The sequence below is a fragment of the Heliconius melpomene genome, chromosome 18, assembly GCF_056956725.1.
Source record: "Heliconius melpomene rosina isolate 202511_hmr_F chromosome 18, ASM5695672v1, whole genome shotgun sequence".
Lineage (NCBI taxonomy): Eukaryota > Metazoa > Arthropoda > Insecta > Lepidoptera > Nymphalidae > Heliconius > Heliconius melpomene.
In genome coordinates, this window is record NC_140406.1 from 8,154,363 (window position 1) to 8,173,101 (window position 18,739).

At 30.2% G+C, this 18,739-nt stretch overlaps 1 protein-coding gene across 3 annotated transcripts in view; it reads right to left on the reverse strand.

Moving 5' to 3' along the window:
- Positions 1-18,739, reverse strand: part of LOC146529419 (5'-3' exonuclease PLD3-like) — a 36,035-nt gene that overhangs the window by 2,243 nt on the left and 15,053 nt on the right. Inside the window, exons 1-10 of one of the 3 annotated variants that reach the window (XM_085201459.1) lie at positions 11,625-11,763; positions 10,992-11,104; positions 10,680-10,844; positions 9,921-10,098; positions 9,112-9,246; positions 7,373-7,495; positions 6,830-6,898; positions 5,160-5,288; positions 1,592-1,731; positions 480-645 (exon numbers count right to left, since the gene is read on the reverse strand). In XM_085201459.1, coding sequence (XP_085057585.1) covers positions 480-645; positions 1,592-1,731; positions 5,160-5,288; positions 6,830-6,898; positions 7,373-7,495; positions 9,112-9,246; positions 9,921-10,098; positions 10,680-10,844; positions 10,992-11,104; positions 11,625-11,627 — 1,221 coding nt within the window. In that variant the 5' untranslated portion in view covers positions 11,628-11,763. Of the gene's footprint in view, positions 1-479; positions 646-1,591; positions 1,732-5,159; positions 5,289-6,829; positions 6,899-7,372; positions 7,496-9,111; positions 9,247-9,920; positions 10,099-10,679; positions 10,845-10,991; positions 11,105-11,282; positions 11,431-11,624; positions 11,764-18,739 lie in introns of those variants that run through there. The other 2 variants (XM_085201458.1, XM_085201457.1) reach the window with 2 other exon arrangements.

The following is an 18,739-nucleotide window of genomic DNA, read 5'->3' on the forward strand; positions in this document are numbered from 1 at the left end:
CTGGAAATATTGGTCAATTAATAATAAAATGTAATATAATTTATAAAACTTGGGGAGGAGTGGGATTCGAACGCTTTTAGGGGCCTAAACGCGTTCGCGCATTCGGGGGAATACATTAATTTTACTTCCCCACTCTAATAAGACCAAAGTGAATTGAGTTCCCCTAGCAGTGTTTTGTATTTTTGAGGAATGTAGAAAACGGAGCCCGAATACGATATACTGTGTGAAACTGAAAAGTTATAAGTAATAGGTACAATGGTTGTAAAATCGAAACATATTTGATGTCAAGGAAAAGATATAAAAAATCGTTATTTTTTCTGTGCAATAATTTGACGCCAGTTTGATTTGAATGATGTATTTTTTAAAATTATTTTCTCATTTGGTAAAACAAAGTGTATGATTGGTTTCACACAATATTTTACAAATAGAAAAACCGAGTACAAAATTTAACGACTATAATACCACTTGTAATCACATACCACTTGTAAATCCACTCTCGGGTAAGCTTCCCTCAAAGATGACAGCGACGCTAAGAAGTGATCCTCGGCGGTGCTGGAGTGTCGCCACCAGCTTATTAGGAGGCGCACTTTGACTCGAGCTTCAAGTGCCGCGCGACGTAATGCGTCGTCGATTTTGGGCCAAAACCTTATAGGAAATTATGAATATTCACAGACAGATTTCAGTTGATAGTTTGTATAAAAACCTTTTACTTTTTTTATTACAGCGTTCTAAATGTGTTTTAAAAATATTTAACATATAAGATTGTTATTTAAGAGGCTGTCGTGGCGCAGGGGCACAATGGTGTGACTGTAACGTGATGGTTGTGTGTTCGATGCCCACTCGTTGTATTTTATTTATTATTATTTTATTTACAAAACCAATACAAATTACATTAGGACAATTTTATTTTTATTTTTGACCAAGAAAATCGCTTGGCACCTTGGATATCTGACTAGGATTCCCTGTGCGGAGATATCCAAGGATTGCCATGCGGAACTATTATTGGATTTTGGTTAAAACAAGTGCTTATAAGTTAAATAAAGTTAATATACATTTTAAATGCAGTAGGTATAATATAATATATTAAAATTATAAGAATATGTATATAAATTACATAAAACATAAGTAAATATAGTAACATATAAAATATAAGTAAATATTAGTAAGTAGGGGGGATAAAATAATACTGCAAAAGTATATGTACATATGCTAAAGATATTAAAATAAATCACCTTTTATTTTATTTATTTATTTATTTATTTATTTATTTATTGTTACTCTGTCACCTTCATAATATCTTCTATTTCATCATGGTCTAGCGTGTGTAACCATTCGTTGGAAACCACTCGTTGGAATAATTTAAATAATTTATTCTTTCTTAATATTCTCATTTCTTTACTCTGACACTAACATTTAGTTCCGGGATTTAGTTCCGCCATTCAACAGGCAATTCCGTAGCGGGCCGTGGGCCTTTTCGGCGAAGTGGGGAACGCTCTTAACACTAGGTTCCCTCTGCCTACCCTGCTGTATGCGGGATACAGCGTGAACCTGATTTATTTATTTTTTAAATTAAAAAAAAATATTTACTTACTGAAGCTTAGGAGAATAAACAAGCACAGGTCCGTAGTCCATAACGGAGACATACACAAATTCCTCCGCGGAATGTATGATACCAACGATCGCGTCGTCGTCGTTCGTGCGACCCGCCGGGCTGAGTGGTGGAGGGGAACTCTGAAATTAACAATAAATAATTGTTAAAGCTTTTTAAAGAACACTAGGAAACCAAGAGGCGCGGTCTCAAATCTACTCAAATTACGTTCCAATTTTTTTATTTATTTTTTTAAAAAGCATTCTTCATTCCTTAGTGTGGAACTACACACTAAAAATGTAAATGTAAAGACTTTTTCTGCAGTTTCAGGCTTTTTCCCGTAGACTACTCTACAGGAGTTGTACAGGACGAACCTAGTGTTAAGAGTGTCAAGACACTCTGTTCTCCAAACACCGCTCAATCATAGAGACATTGTCTGTCACGAGGCGACGCACATCGCATCGCTTTATTTACCATAATTTACCTATATAAACAAACTGAAACGTAGTAAATCAACTATCTAAAGCCTTTAAAAGCCTTGTAAACACTTTAGATGTGTCAGTCAGTTAGTTAAGGTCACTCGCTCACAGATTGTTTTAGCTTTCAACCAAACGCAAACACTTTCCCTCACTGTACAAACAATGGTGACATTTGAGTGACCTCTTATGGGTAAATTTATAAAACACAGGGAAACTTTTACTTATGCGTCTGAAAGCTTCTAAAGTAACGTGTATATAGAAAATTATATATATTTCAAATTACTTTAAACTTTTCAGATTTTCCATGCCCTGCACTAATCACAATATTTAATACGGATATATATTTTTAATTAAAATAATAAATAGGGAGTTTTTAAAAAAAATATGATTGTTTAACACAGGTATATATTTAACATTGTATAATTTTAAAAAACATGCTTAAGGCCGTTGGTTGGTGCAGAGACACAGGGCGTGACAGTGTCCCGTTTTCCGAAAATCTGGTGGAAAACGGGGAACGGGGTGTATTACACTAAGTCAGCTGTGCCTTCCCAGGTAAATGCGGGATAACAACGTTAAGCTGAACTCGTGTTAAATAATTCATAGCAACTACCTAATATCATTATTAATTCATGGTTAATCACGATCTAATTTCTAATATGCATTATGTAGTATCCTAGTACGTACTCAAGTAATTGCTAATGCTATAGCATCTGTACATTAACATTAAATATTACTAGGTTTAAATTAGTATCGCTATTCCTATGCGGGCATTCTCATTCAATTATAATTTAAATAGCTACATTTTCCAAAAATATATATATTTAAACGTATTTCACGTAATCCTATATAAAAATATGATATCTGTATAAATTAGTAATGAATAGTTAAAAGTGAGAAACAGGTTGTCATATTAGACCTTTAAATAGTGCCTTTATTTTGCTTTACAAAATAAAATAAAAAAATTTATTTAATACAATTTTTCGCGAATGTTTAGTACAAAATTCAGTTAGCTATTTAATTTAAAATATCTCTCCGCTAGATGGGCGGAAAGTGAGGTACGGAGTGTCTTAACATTCTGTCTAACTTGCTCTATACGGGACCTATGCCTTACTATATCCCACCATCACACGATATCGTAAAGCATTTTTTTAAATTTTTATCTGAATATCAACAGTTCTAAAATGTATTTTATAAGAAAATCTCACTTTTTCATATTGCAAAGTATTATTTATTAGGCGTAGGGTTACGAGCACTGAGTTTGATTAATGCGAGTATCGCGTGCACTTATGCGCTTTTTTTTCTACTCCAGCAACACACAATCTGCTTAAATTATTAATAATAATTTATTCAGAATACAATTTGAATACCAAATCATTTTATATGAAAATTTTCACGGTTGTTATAAACGTTAGGATACATACTAAGCTAATACTAAACATTCAACTTCTACCCTTACTACTTTTTAAAAGAAGTTATTTTTGGATGCAAAAACCAAAAAAAAATCAAAGACAAAAAATTTAAAAATATAATAATAAAAAAGCTTTTAACACGTAGGTGACGTGACGCGAACATTATTAAAATTTTATCTAAAAATTGACATAATTTGACTTAGCATAAGTGACACTACAATTTATGAGCGACTGTAAAAAAACTTACAAGGGCATACAAATGAGAATTGTAAAACTTATGCTATATAAAACTTAGATCGTTATGAAACTTTCGAAGTCTTTAATAACTAAAGAACTACAATGTCGTGAAAATTATTTATCAAGATTATAATATCATCATTATCAGTCTTCAGAAAATATATTTCTAGAACAAATTATATTTAGATTTATTATTTACTAGCTACCCGCTCTCGACTTCGCACGCTTGAACAACTTATTTTTTTAGGAAGTGTGTTGAACAAAATACAATACATTGATTTTAACTTTTTTTAATGAACCGATTGAAATAAAACAATCTACTAAATATTTTAAGGGAAGATTGCTTAAATACAATCGTGAAAACGGCATTAAAGTCGGTTCCGTTGTTCTGACTAACGAACATATTTTAATATCATTGTTTTCAGCTCATTTTCTCATTTATCTTCCGTGTACAGCTGAATGTACAAATTACCTAAGCAAAATGTTCGATAAATGTACATTGATATAATTTAATCACGTTTCAAATTCGATACTTGCATTTAATTCATTTAATATGCAGGACACAAATACTTATATTTTATGTATATTTTTTATTAATATCTATACAAAAGTTATGGAAACAATCGTTTGTTCCGATCCCGGATACCGGAAGTGGGACCGGATGACCGGATATTGTCGCGTTGGCCAAGCATCGACTGTCTTATTAAACTTCATATTTATTCAGAACTATAATACCTTTGTAGAAAAATATGTAATTAAGTTGCAGCATGCATCAATTCAGGATTTTAAATTGAAATGTGAGCCAATATAAAAAGGTTTTAAAATTTGCAATTTATCAAGAAAATTGTGCTTAAGCATTCGATATCCGGTCGGATATGGATGTACCATCTGATCAGATTGACCGGATACCAATTAGCTACCGGATGTTTTATCCGAATGATAAAACGATGGTAGCGACATGTTCGTTCAGTCGACCATTCAAAAGTAAGAACAAAAGTATATTTGAATAAAGAATATTTTGAATTCGAGTGAAACGTTATTTATAGTTATGAACATTTACGTGGCGCAGTATCGAAGTATTTTACTACACACAAGATGATCGTAAGATCGATTCTCATTTAGGACTATGTTAATTTCCCAGTAAGATTTTAAAAATTAAAAAAACAACTTTTACACGAACATATCTGTCCAAAGGTAAAGTCCAGACTCCCCTCAGAAAATAGATAGATGAAAATATTTAGTACTTTCTTCCAGTTCTAGGGAACACACCCCGTTTCCTGCTTTCCTGCGATTTATAAAGTGCGATATTCATAATTCCATATTGGAATGGGCGAAAAGTGAAAATTTGAGTAATATATCTTTATCCCACAAGCAAGACTTGACTAGGAGAAATTTAAGCAATATTTTTTCACATTATTACCTACATACAATTTCAAATATACTTACAGTAATATAAGCGCCGTAGCTATGTACACCATCGGACACGTTAATTGGATGTTCCATATTGATGTCAGTACTGAGTTCTTCCGGCCACTCCTCGGGAATCGAATCTGCTATACCTAAGCTCCAGTATACCTATGACAATATATAAAATAATATTATATAATAACTCGGGGCGTAGCGGCAGTTTCCGAGTGTACACACGACGCTAGAAGGTTCGATTACCACTGGAAGGAATGATTAATTTTTATTTTCTCTCCCTGGTAACAACAAACAACAAAGCGCTACGTTAAGCTTCGCTCTAAAATTGAGCGACAATACTAGGTTCCCTCTGACTAAACTGCTATATGCGGAATACAGCGTGAAATTTTAAAAAAAACTTTATTTAAATTTTCACGCTGTATTCTGTAAGAAATCTTTTCATTTAGAAATAAAAATAAAAGGCTGCAAATTCTAATAGTCCTTTCAATAAAAACGGAATCGCGTGACATTTGAGGAATTATCAAACGAGAACGAGGTACAAGAAATGCATAAATTAAATATGGTGGAACAGGAAACGTCCGCAGTAAATTTAATGAAGGCAATAATAATGATGCGACAGCCACGTGCTAGCCCGTACCAACTCCTTAAAGTTTATATAGAAAATACCTTTGTTCGCTGTGTCTTTATAATTTGTTAAAGTCTTGCTTTGATATAGTTACAAGGTTCTTTTTTAAATGTTAATTTCCCTGAATAAATTTCGCAAAGCAGAAATATGTAGCTAGTACTTTTTCTTTTATTGCGATTAAAACGAAGTACAATCTTAAAATCAATATTTAAACTTTTCCAGTAATGTACGCGTATATCGAAGATTTATAATGAAATGACGTTTTAACCGCCAAAACGGGGAATGATGGAATAGTTATATTCGTATAGTCCACGCGGCAAAGCCACTAGCCGAACACACTTATTTTACACTTACTTTACACGTTTTCTAATAAAAAAAGATGATAAAGAAAATATGTAGGTTTTTATATATTTTAATAATATTATGCGTATTACTTATACCTATACAATTAATATTAATTATATTACAAAATGGTTAATATAAAATTTTACGATTATTTTTTATTAGGTATCATCTTCCTCCTGGCATTAATCCTGGCGTAACGTAGTTTTTATTAGGTAACGTAGTTTTTATCTATACTAATATTATAAAACTGGAAAGATTGTTTGGTTGAAAGCGCCAATCTCAGGAACTACTGGCCTCAAATTGATTTTTTGTTTTGTTTTGTTTGATAGCTATCATCAATCATTTATCAAGGAAGGCCATAAGCTACCTATAAATTCATGAAATTAATTGTTATCCGTTAAGAAATTAAACTCATCTATATTGAAAAAAATATATAGTATTGTACTAATAGCATGAAGTGGATATTCAGCTTTACTACAATAAGTTAGCGAGCGCGGATTCTAGTAATTAGCCGCTTTTGTTGGACTACGAGATAACTCTACCGTTTGTGTAGGCAAAAACTTTTTTGTATAGCAATATTCATAACAATGATATTTTCTTTTGTTTATTTCTATGTAGAGAAAGATTATTAAAAAAAATTAAGTAATATAAGACTTGCTACTTACTTTACTTACTTTAATCTTAATAGTAAATATAATTACAAATAATATAAAAAATGACTTACATCAAATATTTTCCCCAAATCCGTAGCTAAACAGGAACAATTATAAGCGAGGAGACCCAACTCTTTCACCTACAAAAGGAAGCAATCAATTTAGATTATTATTATTAAAATATTTGCACTGTTTACTAACTTTAAATCAAGTTTCCGTATTTTTATATAATATTTATTTATATATAAATCATATAAACTAAAAATGAATTTAAAACAATATCATCTTTGTAGAACACACGCCAAGATCAATCAATAAATAATTTTTGGTCGTTATTGCGTTGTGCTACATCATCTGACTGTAAAGGCGGTCGGCTTATTCGGGAAAATGTTAAGCTAATAAGCTATACGCAATCTCTCGAAAATTGGGCGATGCGTCTTAATACTAGCATTCTCCTACCTTACCTACTATAAGCGGAAACGGTAAACGATTTTTTTTAATTTACAAAATAATATATTTTTTAAATTCACCTTTACATGCTTCCCATGAGTACACATATATGTTTAATAACAAAAAAACTTTAAAAGTTTAAGTTAAAAGTAAGTAAAGTTTACCTGAGTGAGTGACCTCCAGTCCATATTGGCACTACCAATATAGAAATGTTTTCGATCGACTATCCAGAACTTTGTGTGTAACACTCCACTGCCTAATAACTTTGAGAAGTTCAAACTTCTCACCTGTTGATATCAATATCAATCTATGTAATAAAAATGTTATTGATTTTTGCCTGTACATGAATTTATATATAGTAAGTAAAAATATCTTGTATTCCATTTTTATTAACAAAATAGAACATAATTATATTTTTGTGTCTTATAATACGTCTATCAGTTAGAGCAAGCCAGATTACGTTCCATCATCCAATAAAAGAAATATGATAATTACATTTATCATATTTCTTTAATTATTAATAAAACACAGATCCTATATCTTATAAAACAAAGTCGCTTTTCGTGTCTGTCTGTTGTTTCTAACTCTTCTTCTTCTAAACCACCCAACGGATTTTGATGCGGTCTTCTCCATTGAGTCGGGTGTTTTTCGTAGAAGGTTTATATATAGTTAATTATTTGTACATTCTTATGTAAATTAACATAAATAAGATAAATGTGTATAAAGTCCTACCCATTGAGACACTTTCGCGCATGCGCTGCTCTAATGGTAAGTACTACAAGAAAAAAAATTACTGGAGTATTGTTCCTCTTAATAAGATCTACAAAAAAGTCCGCGAGAGCATATTCGTATCTTTTAAGAATAACGTGTAGTGATCATATTTCTGTCTAAAAATAATAATTTCAATATATTTTTTATTGTGAGGGATATTTTTCTATAATGGTATTAATCCTTATCCTTTAAAATACTTTATTAATTTTCTACGTTACACGAAGATAAAATTTGCTTTTTACAATAAATCGAAATTGCGAATAGTTTTACAGAAAAACGCATTTAATTGTTGACACATCAGCTGTATGTTACTCAAGTTTCACTTATCCTTTACTTTCAGCATATAAATAAGTACATTAGTTTCGTTGGCCATTTAATGTAGACCAAAACTGTCTTTTACTGTTTTTCATTTTAATAAGTACTTTAGAAGTTGTTACAATATCAAAAAAATCCTTGCTGCGAAACGGCTCGCCACTCGCCATGCGTCCGCCGCGCCCGCCTGTCTTACATGCATCGGTGGTTCAGTGGTAGAATGCTCGCCGGCCACGCGGGCGGCCCGGGTTCGATTCCCGGCCGACCATTCTATTTAATTGTCCTCACAGGCAGCCACGTAGTGCTTGCTTTTCATCAGGGACAGAATACCCTCTTCAGCATTAACCACAAGCTCGAAAAAAAAAACCCGGCTGCCTCTATAGCAACGAAGATTTAGTTAAATGCGTCTGCACGTATTGGATAATTGGAGTTGAATGTATTATTTAAGCGCGATATATTTGGTTTCACATTTTTCATAGTAGTTATTAGTAGGTAGATTTTTGTTTATAATTTCTTCCGTTTAAAAATAGTAATTTAACTATCTAAAAATAGTCATTTAGATATATTTTAATAAGTACTTGAAAAGATTAGTAGCACAGATTTAAAATTATGGTACCTACTAAAAATCCTTGCTGTGTAAAACAATTGGAAAATCCTTATTGAAACTACAAAAATGCGGGTTGCATTAGGGTTTAATTAATTTTCACATTATCTTAAGTGCTTTGCAAACATACATTACATGAATAATCCAGTAGTTGAAGCAGGCGAAGCCGCAAGAGGGTCGCTAGTTTACTTATAAATTGTTAAGTTACATACAAACCTGTGCAGCTTTTTTCTTAACTAAATATTCTGTGTCTATATTTGGATTTGACTTAGTAGGCCAGTTTTGAGCAATTTTCAACTCTATATTCCTTTTAGTTCCAGCGGCGAGTAAAGCTTGGAACACTTGCTCCCCCTACAAAGTAGAAAATACAATTAAAAAATAATACTACATACGTATAAACAATAGTATATGCGTACTTTATATCACTTTAGAAAATATACAAAGATACATTATTTTTAACTAACAATCAAAACTGATATATTTAAATTAAATATGATATTAAAGTGCAATTGAGATCATTACAGCTTATAATTATAATTACGATGGTTGCGGGATTAACCTCTCCCATTATTTATAATACATTTCCTCCCTCTGGCAATACTAAAGGCAGTGTTCAATTCTGCCACTCAACATGCAATGTTTTTCATTTAGGCGGAAAACGAAATATTGTCATTAAAAATGTATAATAAAAAAAGTTATTTTAATTCTTTTTAAAAAATGTATAAAAAAATAACTACTTTCATGGTATATATATTTCATGTTATCTTTCAGGTTGTGGCTCTGTAGCACACTGTAACTTTAAACGCAACTGTTGTGGATTAGTTTCCAACTTGACAAGAATAAATTATACATATATTGTTTCCTGGCTCAGATGTCAACAACAACAAAAGATGCGTTGACTTCTACCACTCATCAGGCAATGGCTAGAAAGTTTCACAGATAGTGTGGAAAGGAGTGTCTTGACACTAGGTTCTCTCTGCTTACCATAGTATGGGATACAGCATGAAGGTATAAAAAAATCTTACCTCAACAGAAGTATTATAAGGATAGAGTTCATTAAACCTAAGAGTCCAATAGAACGAGGCTATTTCTATGGACGATTGAGCTTCATCTATCAAATCTAACCAAGCATTTTTAGTTGGCATATGCGTTACATTCGGTGGATACATGTGCCCTTCCGGTATACTTTCTACTAATGATAACCTTAAAATAAATTTAAATATTTTTTACTTAAATAACGACAGCTTAGTATGGTCGACAAGTCGTGGCTGAGGTGACAAGGCAATCCAGGCTACTGGTCACCTGATGGTGAACGATCATCGCCACTCATGGAAGAGAGGTTAGCTGTAGAAGGCTGTGCAGATTTGATCTTAGAAGTTTTTTACTTTTGATTATATACATAATATTAAAAGTTTAGAAAGCCTAACCTCAGGGCAACCACAACTTGTCGACATACTTAACTTGATATACAATTGAAAATGTTATTTAAATCTAATAAGGCTTACAACAATATGTCGCTGAGATACTGAGAGACATAATAGTTATGACTTCTAAGGAAATTTTATTAACTTATTTCCTGTTCTGATTAACCAGACAAGACATTGAGTTCCACCACCCAACAGGTAAGGTTGCAGAAAGAGAGGATTAGCATATCTTAATACTAATAATTTTGTTTATTACCTATTTCTACTATGTAGTTTATAACAAATCTTACAATAAGTGTGAAGATATAGGATATAGCGGTTCTAGTGTAAAGTTACAAAAAAATATATTGTTTCACATACCTACATTCATCTGAGCAATGCATATCAACATGAGCAATAGTAGGCAGCACCTGCGCAATGTTAGGCTGATCTAACAGAGGCACCAAAACAACAAGCACTATTAATATTATCACTATTGATACTGGGATACATGACGGCCTGCACCAGATACTGCGCTTCTTTCTTCTAAAATTAAATATTAGTAGATATTAAAATGTTGAATACAAAAAATATTTAGAAAATACAAATATTAAAAATATTATGTAAATAATGTTTTTAAAATAAAAAATATTAATAAAGTAAATAACAAATTTACTGCTTAGAAGTACTTACTTATCATTATAACTATTTCCATTTTCATCTCTCATCATGAATATCTGCTCCCACTGCTCCAACTCCTCATCAGACGACGACGCGTTCCCCAGACTCCCCGATTCTAGTACAGTCTAGAACAAAATGTTACGGTGTGATTTGTCGAAAGAGATATCATATATCGAATAAAATTCTTATTATTAATTGTAAAATGTTTTTGTATATAAAAATCAACGTAAGCGTTTTTTTTAACTTGTTTGTTAACAAAACTTTATTAAATTCCTTATCAATGCATAAATAAAATCAACAAACTTTGCACTTTTTAATAACTTGTTTAAATATTGCTAAAATAGCCATATCACTACTTTATATAATTTGTTTAGTAAGTACGTAATATTAACAATGCAAACTTAACAAAAATAAACATCTTTGACACTGACAGACAATTTAAAATGTCATTTAAAAATTGACAAGTTGTTATTTATTAATTTTTATCATGAAGTTGTCAATCTTTTCATAACAAAAAACCGTTAATCGATTATAAGTTCGAATCGTCATAACACCAAAATAAAATTTTATTGCAAATAAAAAAATAAAGGTATAAAATGAGGTTAAAATTACATAATTATAGTAAAAATAAATAGCTTAACTGACCATTTCACTTTGCTTGACCACTTCGTGTCCAATGAGCACGAGTAGGTCAATATTGTTGCAATAACATAATTTTGTTCACTAGTACAACTAAAGTAACACATTGATAACTGCATTTTTTTATCCTGAAGTTTCCTTTCGAGTCGTGTAAGCGCATTTGCAGCAAAAATAATACTGCAAAATAGATGACGTCGACTACAACCGCATTGTTCACGTGTATTTTGAATACAATGTTAGTTCTAACCGTAAACTATGCAGGCTAAAACTGCTTAAAGTACATTAATTATTGTTACTCAGGCAACAGTATAATTTAGTCGACGTATAATGACTGTAATATTAAATTTATTTGTGTAAATGTAATTCAAATAATTTTGTTTTGTATTTGAATAATAAAGTTGAAAATATTGCTTTTTACATAGACATTGATTTTTTAAACTAAATATTTAGTACCTACATGATTGCACCAGTGATTGTACCAGTTAAGGTCTACATGATTTAAAACATTTTTTATCTATGATATTGATATTATCTATGTCTATATAAAAAAAACACTAAATGTATTATTTTTAAAGTGATAAAACATTTTCTGAAAGAATTTTATGGGATATAAAGAAGGACTCGCTCAGCGAACACAATGGTATTTTTATTTGCGCTTAAAAATTTATAGGCTTTAAAATGATTCAATCATTTTAATGAATTTTAAAACATCTACGTAAAAGACATTTCTCTTGATGAAATCAACTTTTAAATTTTAAAATTTAGTATTTGTGTATTTTCGTTTATGTTTTAAATCATACTTTTTACCATATATTGTTAATTTACTTGTATTTTTTATAACATTATTAGATAATATATATAGGTATATTTGTATTACCTATTTTTAGGAACCTTAGGATTTTCATGAACCTAATTCGTATAGGTATGTACAATAATGTCATTTTAAACTTTTAAACTATATCAGTCTAAGCTTTACCATAATTATTAAATAACCATCTAATGATTACGTAAGGTTCAAAGGTTTTATTTACATTTTAATAAGCTAAAAGCCACAAGACACTGTACGCGGCATCATACGAAGAAGGGATTATAAAAGATTCAAACGTAAGACATGACAGAAGTACTAACTCTTTACAGCTAACAATTTATGCGCTGGCGTCAAGCAAGAGCAATGCTTTTGAATATTTAAACCGTTTATACGCCCTCTTTGAAAGAAGAATGTAAGAGAATTATTACAAATGCAGTTAGTTGCCTTTTGAGTAAATAAATAATATTAATAAATTATAAAAAAATATTTATACAGAGAACGCCTCTAGATATTGAACTTATATTTACTAACTAAGTACTTTTATCTTTGAAAATTACGTTATGTTAGTTAGGCTTAGGTACTTAAGCAATTAAGTAGACAATTAAGTATAAACGGATTAGTTAAAATTAAGTTGCTCTTTAGTTGTTAATTTAATTAGAAATTGTCTGGCATAAATTAAGCATATATTAATTATGTTTTTTGTACATTACAAGTACAATAATGTCAATATTAAATAAAAATATATTATATATTCAGCAACTCCCAATGGAAGTCAAGTTTGCATTATACCTATGTATTAATCCATTAGGGGAATAAGCACGGCCACTTACCATTCGGTACAATAGGAAATTAGTCTGGACATCTAATCCATTTACGTCGACGTAAGTATTTTTAATCCGATTATATTTTACAATTTTATTTAATCATTTAGAAAACGTTCTGTAGCTAGTAGTAGCAACTACAATTTTTATAAGCCGAGAAAAAATTTTAATCCTAAAAAATGGTTGCAGAGCCTAAAGTTTGATGTCAAAAAAATAAAAATAAATGTAAGCTTGTGAAAAATGACCGAAATCTTGTCGTTGTCGAGATTTTAAATCTAAAAAATATTTTATCATAACGTCTTAGTATGTGTGAAACTGTTCAAGCAAATCGGACGACAAGAAGTGGTGCAAAATAACTTAAAATTTTCTTACATGAGTAATGTATTAAGTGAAATACTATTATATAATTTATTTCGTATATAGCTATATATTTATGGTATTTGTGTCTAAATATGAATGTCATTATACAAAGCCGGGGCGATAGACTGAAAAAAAAAATTACAGAGTTTCAACCACTCAACAGCTATGGAAACCATAACCATTAAAAATTGGATGCCAATAGCAAGTACATATAGTTATTAAAAAATAACTATAGTGCTATTAACATAGCGTGTGAAAACGATATTAATATATGATAAAAATATTACAGATTATATTTCACGATAGTACTTTGCCTTTACCTATTGTAGACTGTTAGTTGCTGCCAATTCTAAAAATACACGATACATGCATGCATACAACACGTTTCTACTATATCATTAAAAAGTTATACAAAAGTATATATGAGGTTGAAGCTTCATATGCTAGGATTTTTATTATCCCCCTTTTGTTTACATAATCCTAATTAGAATTTTCTGCATTATCCTGAAACGCTTAAATTAAATACTTTTATTCTACTTATTTTTAATCTGTAAAAGTACTTTAAATCAAATAAATATTTTTGCTAACATAGTAGTTGCAATACATTTTAATCTATTTATTTTAACGTAATTGCAACCGTACCTCCAAGTTTAATTAAATTTAAGGGTGAAAAGCATTCTACGTACGTATTTCATTTTAAAAGGTAAAGAGAGTCCGAAGTTCTGTGCAATTAAAATACTTGGCTCAAGGTAGTCTCTTGAAGCTACTTTTTTATTTTTATTTCAGTAGAAAACGGCAGGAACGAGTGCAATATGAACACTAATTTGTAGTGATTTTTTTTCATTTTCAATATCCACAAATAATAATTAATAACTAATTATTTTTTACTCTTATAATATAATAGCTACATATTTTTATAATTTAGTAAGTAGTCTCATACTTACAATTGTTATAGCCTCTCTACAGAAGAATTTCAGAAAAAGCTCCGATTTTTTTTATAAAGTATGGTATATTATATTGAATTTATAGTGAATTTAACAAATTCCAGGTAAAGCTTTATTAGGAACTCATTTCCATATGAAACTCAACGTCAAAAGATTTCATTGGACTTTGATGTCGCCAACATTCAACGCTAGCAGCACCAATATAGTGTGATCTATTATATAGCTGCTTTAACTGGGCATAAGTATTAGAAATAATTAAATTGTTATATAATACTTAAGAAAAACAAGCCAAAAATTGTGATCATTATTTTGTAATTTATTTAGACTTTACGATTAATTATTCTTATATTTATGGAACATACAGCTAAAGAAAATATCAAGAACTTTTTTACATAAAAAAATTATTTGTTTAATTATGTATAAAAATACTACGTACCTATTAAGCCTTTTTACGCATAAAATATTTGAAAGCACGCAATGGAACAAGTTCTCACATTCACGCCGCTTCAAACACTAAATAACGATTTAGTAAATACCTACTTATGTATATAACTAATTATTGTAATAAAGTATTATTGAAAAAAATATTATAAGACAAATTATATCGAAATTTATAAATATTTTTATTTATAAAAGCCATAATATACTTATTCATTAAACAGTTCGATTTCATGTCATTCTGTGTGATTAAGGTAGTATTAATAAATATTTTCAATTTTAAATTTAATATAATTTTATTAACAGATTAATAATATGTTTAAGCAAAATATGAATTGAATTTCAATTGAATGCATTGAATTTTTAGTATGAAATTATAATACATTAAAACAGAAACAACGGTAAGGAATTATTATTTATCTCAATTATTGTACTATTTATACATTGGATTAATGATAAATCATTTAGTAGAATGCAGATAGAAATAACAAAAGTGACTATCCAAAGAATAAATACCATTAGCACCCATGCCATACTTCAATTAATTGAATAGTTCTACAGTTTTGCACGATTATGTCGTTAGTAAACAGGCATTTGTTACTAAAATATCATGAAAGCTATTCTTTGTTGCTTTTATATCTTGTTGTTCAACCATTACGTCAGGTCTTTAATGTAAGTGAGCCATCAATCAAATTTCGGATACAGTGTGATAGAGCTTTTATATTTTGCCGCAATGTCGTCATGAACTTTAAAGGCAACATTATTGTGTATTTTATATACTTAAAACTTTATAAATAAAAGTTGTATAGATTTTTTTATGTTTGTACTCGCACAGTAGTGGCAGAGTTAGAGTGTATATGATAGCTTTCAATAGAAGCGTATTCGAGACCCCCCACTCAAAAAAATCTATTATAAATCTATATTTATAATATTTTTTGTAAATATACACAGATTTTGTAAATCAATATAGATTTTCTGAACAAACATAAAAAATATACAGTAAAACAAAGGAATGTACCAATATTACCTTTAAGCTATGAATTTTTCAGCTTAAAAAGGTATTGTAGGATTTTTTTACTGTAGCTAGTACAAAGTTCAGTATACGCACAATTGAACACTTTTAAGCAAAATAAAAAACAACTAAATTATTTCTTTTAATGATGCTTTATTAAAAAATAGTAACATTATTACTTATTAGGTCTATGTTGTCTATATAAAACTCTATAGGTACATGTATGTATGTACGCTTAAATTTACTTTCTAAAAAGGTTTTCACATGTTTGCACCTGTCGTATATAAGTTATACGCGTTCTAAATTCCGTTCAAAGGCTGTAAACATTTGCGGGGCAAAACGGTTTGTCGTTCTACCGTCGCCATGGCAACTAATTTAATAACAAATTAGGCAAATAGCACGTACAGTACAACGCAGGTCAAAATTCATATAACTCCGGTGTTATACTTAAGGAAATTAAGGGAATAATAAATTAATTTCTAAATCAATTCAGCAACCTCATCATGAGTTTGACTCTACAGTTAATTATAGTTCTAAAAATTAAAATAAATAATAAAAGTTCTACTTAATTAATAAAATAAAAAATAAGAATTAGATTTTCTAAATATTAAATTGTAATTTTTTTAGACTCTATATTTTTTAATACTATATAATTATACTCACATATGCATACTGTATATTATATTCTACATTGTATTTATAATATTTTTCAGTTTTACAGTGGCTCGAATGTAAATTAAAAACAAAATATGTTTTTTTGTGTGTATTTTTATAGTATAAGGTGATTGATATTTGTATAGATAAAAATTTTATATATATCCATCCATACCTATACTATAAATTCGAAAGTAACTCTGTCTGTCTACCTTTTACGCAATCAGGGCCAAACCGCTAAGTTAATTGTGATAAAATACTCATATAGATATTGAGGGTCTCGGGTTGAACATAGGATACTTTTTTTCTCATATTTGTAATATTTTCGATATATACCAATATATTAAAATACTTATTAATTTGACATGCAATTTATTCCGCCACGTTAATAACAACCGTCGCTAAGGGACCGTTGCTAAGCAACGATTTGCAATGTTTGTTGTTAGAAAACCTCACCCAAAATGAGCTTGCTTAATGCATCTCTCTATTGAAAACTAAAAATAATTTCATAAGTACATTCAATAAGTATTCGTATAGTTCAAGCGGGCGTAACCGCGTTCGGGTCCACTAGTACTCGTATATTATACTAGCGGACGCGCTCAGCTTCGCTTGCGTATTTAGAGGTGAATTCTATAAAACCACGAAACATGTGTTCAATTAAATATTTTTAAGAGTCTAAATTTCAAATTTTATAAAAATCGGTGGCGATTTAAAGATTTTTCCATACAAACTTTCAACCCCTTATTTGCACCCTTAGGGGGTGAATTCTAGAAAACCATAAAAAACATGGTCAATCAAATATTTTTAAGAGTCTAAATTTAAAATTTTATAATAATCCGTGGCGTTTTAAAGATTTTTCCATACAAACTTTCAACCCCTTATTTGCACCCTTAGGGGGAGAATTCTAGAAAACGATGAAACACGTATTCAATTAAATACTTTTAAAAATCTAAATTGCAAATTTTATAAAAATCGGTGCCGATTTAATTTTTTTTCCATATAAACTTTCAACCCCTATCTTACCCCTTTAGGGTTAAAATTTTTCAAAATCCCTTCTTAGTGGATGTCCAGGTTACAGAAGTAAACATCTGTCGAAATTTCACGTTTCTACCATCAGCGGTTACGGCTGTGCGTGCGTCTTACCTCAGTCAGTGAGGACAAGTCCTTTTATATATATAGATATGTGACCTCATCTCTATACTCGAACGTCACAACAAGCGGTATTCTGCCTGTGATAAACCACACAATATATACGATGCGGAAGCACGAGACGAGAAAACTATTTTTAATATTGAAATTTTATATAAAAAATTGTACGTAATCAATAAAATCACTGTTTTTACTTAAATAAAAGTAAGGAAACAAAAGCTTAATTAACGATTTGGTATTGAAAGCAGACTTCACAAAGCGTAAATAGTCAAGCTAAATAAATGTAACAAATATATAGAGGTAGAATGAGTAATGGTTTTGTAAACAAGCCTCGACAAGCCAACAAAGATAGGGTGACGACCGCAAATGTAGTTCAATAAAATGGTTTGTTAAAAATCGAAGAGAATATTAACTTTCGATTTAGTGCTAGTCTTGGGACAATATAACTTACGATCCTAATTACGTGGTTCAAGGTATGCCTGGTTATTTTGGACTATTTTACTGCTTAATTATTAAAGTTTTTTTTTTTTCAGAGAGAATTTGATGCCTTTTCTCTGTTTTCTACTTTCAGCCATATTGGAATATTGAGTGTTGGGATACACAACTTTATGTAATTAGACAGAAAACTCTATCTAAGGCGGGGTAGTTTGCCAAGTAATACATAGCAGTGATTTTAAAAGTTTTCTTTAACAAAAAACATAAAACATTTTTAATGTAATAATTTCTTAAGGTCTATAAGGCAGATATATTTTGTCACTATTGAAATATCTATTGGTTTCAGAAAATTACAGCGACCTCTATTCAATTTTAAAACACATAAATTTATAATAATAACTAAAAAATAAGCATCCAATAGAATTTCCAATAAGATCTGAAGGAATTCGAAATAAGATGGCGCTATCGAATTCACAGCTATTGAATTCTAAAGCCTTCAG